Genomic DNA, 4,427 nt, shown 5'->3' with positions numbered 1-4,427 from the left:
CTAGAATCCCCCAGTGAGGGGCTGGGGGCGTGGCTCAGTGGTAGAACCCCTGTCTAGAATCCCCCAGTGAGGAGCTGGGGTCGTGGCTCAGTGGAAGAGCCCCTGCCTAGAATCCCCCAGTGAGGAGCTGGGGTCGTGGCTCAGTGGAAGAGCCCCTGCCTAGAATCCCCCCAGTGAGGGGCTGGGGGCCGTGGCTCAGTGGTAGAGCCCCTGCCTAGAATCCCCCAGTGAGGAGCTGGGGTCGTGGCTCAGTGGAAGAGCCCCTGCCTAGAATCCCCAGTGAGGGGCTGGGGGCGTGGCTCAGTGGAAGAGCCCCTGCCTAGAATCCCCCAGTGAGGGGCTGGGGGCGTGGCTCAGTGGTAGGGCATCTATCTTGACCTCTCCCCCTTTCCCCTGGGTGTAGGCTGTAAGGGGCTATGGGTGTGGTTCAGCAAAAAAATAAATATAAAATATCTTCTTCAGAGGAAGAACCTCCAGTTGACCGGAAGCAGGCTGTGCCTGTGGACCAGGACAAGGACAAAGACCCTCAGGCCAGAGGCAAACGCATCAAAGTGGAGGCCAGCCCGAAGGAAGCTAGAGGCTCAGAGGACAGTGGAGAGGAGGAGCTCTCAGAGCCACCGGCTCCACCTCGGCCAGAATTCACTTCTGTCATCCGGGCAGGGGCCCTGAAGCATGATCCAGTACTGCCGTGGGGCTTGACAACTCCTGGCGACCCCTCACCTGCCCTCCTTCACGCAGGCTTCCTGCCGCCCGTTGTGCGAGGCCTGTGTACCCCAGGCACCATCCGCTATGGCCCTGCAGAGTTGAGTCTGATGTATCCACATCTGCACAGGCTGGGTCCAGGCCCCTCGCTTCCAGAGGCTTTTTACCCTACACTGAGCCTGCCCTATCCGGGGCCCACAGGTACTAGGGTGCAGCGGAAAGGAGACTGAAAGCAGTGTAACACCAGAGGGCCAAGTCTGAGACACAGATCGAGTCCTCAAGTCATTCTTGAGAATTAAACACCACTCCCTGATGAGCTCCATCCTCAGGGATCCTGCCTCTCATGATTGCTTTTTCTTGTTCCTTTAAAATTATTTACTTGTATGTGTGTGTCCATGTGTGGTATGGTGTGGAAATTAGGTCTCTCTTTCTACCACGTGGGTCCTGAGTATCAAACTCAGGTTGTCAGGCTTGGGAGCCAAGTGCCTTTACCCACTGAGCCACCTTGCCTCGTCCCCATTGGCTGCCCTCTCCCTCCCCACCTCCCCAGATAACAGGAGCTATCACTCAAGAGTCTTGAACTGCTGAAGGGTCAGGTTTTAATGTCCCGGTTGTCAGGCATGCATGCCTCCATCGTACACACGGTCAGAATGATGATGATAGTAACAGTGACACAGGAAGAGGACCAGTGTTGATGTCACCACCATACCTCACCCACACACAGAAAGTCAAAAAAGAAAAAAAAAAAAAAGGCTTAGAATCTGGTTCAACGGTAGGCCTGAGGAGAATCCATCACTGAGGGGTCCCACAGCCCTGCTGTTTACTCTGGGGGTGGCCGACCCGCTTCATCTGGGCCTTCTGTACTGGCTGCCCCATCATCCTCAGGTACCAATTCCACGTCCAGTTCCAACTGGCCCATGTAGAGACCTACTGCACAAGCCCAGAGCAGACTGGCAGCCAACACTGCCCCCACACCAGCGGCAGCACCAGCAAGCGACAGTTGCATGGGTCCCCGCAATGCTGCCAGACCCACCGCATAGGAGGCTCCGCCCCACACCACGCACAGGCCACCCAGCAGGAAGAAGCCTGTGGAAGAAGGAGCGGTAGTCAGTAGTTACAGGGTCCAGGGTATCCCGAGGGGCTGCCAGGGTGATGGGTGGGGAGGATGCGTCAGTATGAGCACAGGGCCGGGCAAGGCTTCTAACATCAGCTAGTGAGAGGCTGGAGGAGTGCCAGCTAATGTAAGGCTTACTTGGGCAACTTAGACTGTCTCAAAATAACACGGGGGTGGGGGTGGGCTGATGCTGGAAAGACAGCTCCAAGGTTAAGAGCACTTGTTGCTCTTGTAAGATGGCCTGACTTCCGTTCCCAGCACCCACATGGTGGCTCAAAACCATCTGTATCTCCAGTCCGAGGGGCTCTGGTGCCTTCTTCTGGCTCCGTGGGTACCAGGCATGCACATGGTCTCCATATACCCATGTACACATAAAATAAAAATAAATCTTAAACAACCAAAAAGGTTGGTAGTTCACTGGTAGAGCCCCTGCCTAGAATCCCCCAGTGAGGGGCTGGGGGCGTGGCTCAGTGGTAGAGCCCCTGCCTAGAATCCCCCAGTGAGGGGCTGGGCGCACGGCTCAGAGGTAGAGCACATGGCTAAAAAATTCACCAGTAAAAGGCTGGGGATGTGTAGCTCAGTCAGTGATACAGCACTTAACTACTAGGCTGTTTTCCTTTCCATTATAACAATAAATAAATAAATAAATAAATAAGGGCAGACAAGGGCTCAAGTACATGAGCCTTTGTAAACGGAGGTATCTGGGACTTGGAGGTGAAATCCAGTATCCAAAGGGTCTGGTCTGGGGGTACAAAGGTGTACACATAAGTCAGGGCCACTCGGAAACTGTCTAGAGGACTCCTCACAATGCCGATGAAGGAGGTGTAAGAGGGGCTTACACCAGTGAGGACAGAGAAAAGGGAGTACTCTCCTTTTACAACTGCTAGGGCAGCAGGACTCACAACGGGAGGAAAAGAGGGAGGGGCCCCCATTTCCCATAGGGGATGGTCTGCACTCACCATAGGCAGCTTCCCGGCCCATGTCGCTCTGCATGAAGGAGATGACTCCAATGCCTGATGCCAGAAGTCCATTTCGGAACCAGGAGAGAAAAGCTGCGGGGAGTTGGGGGGTGGAGCTCTGCATCAGCCAAGCCCTGCTTCCTAGATCCCCTCTCACCCTATTCAGCCATAAGACAAAAGTATTCTAGATGTGGATCTCTTCTGGGAAAGCCCGATGCAAGTCCCATTCCTTTACCCTTCTGTCCCAGACATTCAAAATCTAGAGCATGAACTGAAGACGTTCAGTCGGCTCACTTGTGCATCCTGTGGTCTTCGCCCTCTCTCCCTCAGACCTCTGGGACAAACTTCTCCACTCAGGCCTGCCTCCAGCCTCCCCTTCCCCTGCGTGTTAACCGTTCCTACCCGGCATGGCCTCATCCATGTGTTCACATCTCCCCACCACTCAAGTCCCTGAGTGCTGCCAAAAGGCTGTTCCTACTACTAGCCCCATTCTATACCAGACTGGCTCCAATCTCTCAACCCATTGCCATGTTTGAGATTCCTTCCCCCTGCAGCCTTGATCACGTCTCCTTCCAATCAGCAGCCAGCTTCTCTACCATTGGATACGCGCTGGTCCAATCCGGAACTTCCCCATCTTCTGCGGGTAGCCACACTCTTGTTTTATTCCAAGTAGTCCCCTCTGTCTGTAATCCTAACCGATACCCCTTTCGCAGGCAACTCATTCCCTCCCAGCTGCCTCTGGAACGGTCTCTCACCTAGGCGGTGTGGTGTTGCCAGCTACCTCTCCTAACCGTAACCCCCCGCTCCCTCAATCCCTGCTGTACCCCATTAGACCAGGACCCGAAAGATGGTGCCCTATGCGGCCAGGTTGCAAAATCTCCTACCCCCCCCCAAACCCCCAACACCGTCTCCCTGCGCTCACATGAGGAAGCTGCCCCCGCTGAGCACAGGCCCTGTTCCCAGCAGATGCTTGCCTTACTCTCGCCGCCCATTCTCACGTGCATACCGGAACCCCTCTCCTAGTATAGAGAACGACCCCGGCCCCTACCACTGACCTGTTTCATGTGCCTTGCGGAGAAGCCAAGCGTCCGCGCGATCCAGCTCGGACACCGGGGGCGGCGAAGCTCCCGCGCGTGGACCGTGGCCCGGGGCGAAGGACCCGCGCGCGCCCCCGCTGCGAGGCCGCTGAGGCGGCTGCAGAGACCCCCGGAAACGCAGGCGGGCAAGGCGCGCGACCCGAGCCCACCACCAGCCGCCTCCCATGGCTCGCAATGGGGCCGCGACACGCGCTCCGCCCCACGGACCTACTGTAGGCTGGAAGTCACATCACTCATGAGAAGCGACGCGACCATTGGTGATTTGCCCGCAACTCAATCCCGGAACGCAATACCTATTGGTGTATCTGGCTGTGTCTCCACCTCAGTTATATGTGCCGGTAGTGTGTGACCCGCCTTATTTTATCATCAGACTACAAATCCCAGAGATCAATGCACCGCAGGCAGTGCGACCTGCAGAAGGGTGAGGCACGATGTCTGCTGAGACTTGTAGTTTCAAAAAAGTAACTGCTCTCAACAGCCAGGAAACAAAATTGGTGCTAGTTGCTTAAACTAGTTGCAAAACTCTGGCGAACTCACGGAAACAACTACCAGTTA

The 4,427-nt window shown here is 55.8% G+C and overlaps 2 protein-coding genes across 2 annotated transcripts in view; one reads left to right on the top strand and one right to left on the bottom strand.

Annotated features, from left to right (window-relative positions):
- Positions 1 to 1,049, top strand: part of Npas1 (neuronal PAS domain protein 1) — a 20,842-nt gene extending 19,793 nt beyond the window's left edge. The window contains exon 12 of the mRNA XM_028779542.1: positions 463 to 1,049. Within this exon, the coding sequence (XP_028635375.1) occupies positions 463 to 932 (470 nt within the window). The 3' untranslated portion in view covers positions 933 to 1,049. The remainder of the gene's footprint in view (positions 1 to 462) is intronic.
- A 229-nt stretch (positions 1,050 to 1,278) lies between these two features.
- Tmem160 (transmembrane protein 160) lies at positions 1,279 to 4,038 on the bottom strand. Its single transcript, XM_028779554.1, has 3 exons — positions 3,831 to 4,038; positions 2,776 to 2,868; positions 1,279 to 1,788 (listed from the first exon to the last, which is right to left on the bottom strand). Exons 1-3 carry the CDS (start codon positions 4,036 to 4,038, stop codon positions 1,523 to 1,525), a joined length of 567 nt encoding a protein of 188 aa, XP_028635387.1. The 3' UTR covers positions 1,279 to 1,522.
- Positions 4,039 to 4,427: the final 389 nt, after the last annotated feature.

The sequence above is a fragment of the Grammomys surdaster genome, unplaced genomic scaffold, assembly GCF_004785775.1.
Source record: "Grammomys surdaster isolate TR1022 unplaced genomic scaffold, NIH_TR_1.0 354, whole genome shotgun sequence".
NCBI lineage: Eukaryota > Metazoa > Chordata > Mammalia > Rodentia > Muridae > Grammomys > Grammomys surdaster.
The sequence above is the reverse complement of the archived record's forward strand: the minus strand, read 5'-3'. Positions and strand labels throughout refer to the sequence as shown.

What these genes read in the sequence shown, in the direction of transcription:
- Tmem160 (XM_028779554.1), bottom strand. Translation starts at nt 4,038, where the DNA reads ATGGGAGGCGGCTGGTGGTGGGCTCGGGTCGCGCGCCTTGCCCGCCTG. An exon ending in CCGCAAGGCACATGAAACAG is followed by an intron (nt 2,869 to 3,830) that starts GTCAGTGGTAGG and finishes AACTCCCCGCAG; the next exon opens with CTTTTCTCTCCTGGTTCCGA. An exon ending in GGGCCGGGAAGCTGCCTATG is followed by an intron (nt 1,789 to 2,775) that starts GTGAGTGCAGAC and finishes CTTCTTCCACAG; the next exon opens with GCTTCTTCCTGCTGGGTGGC.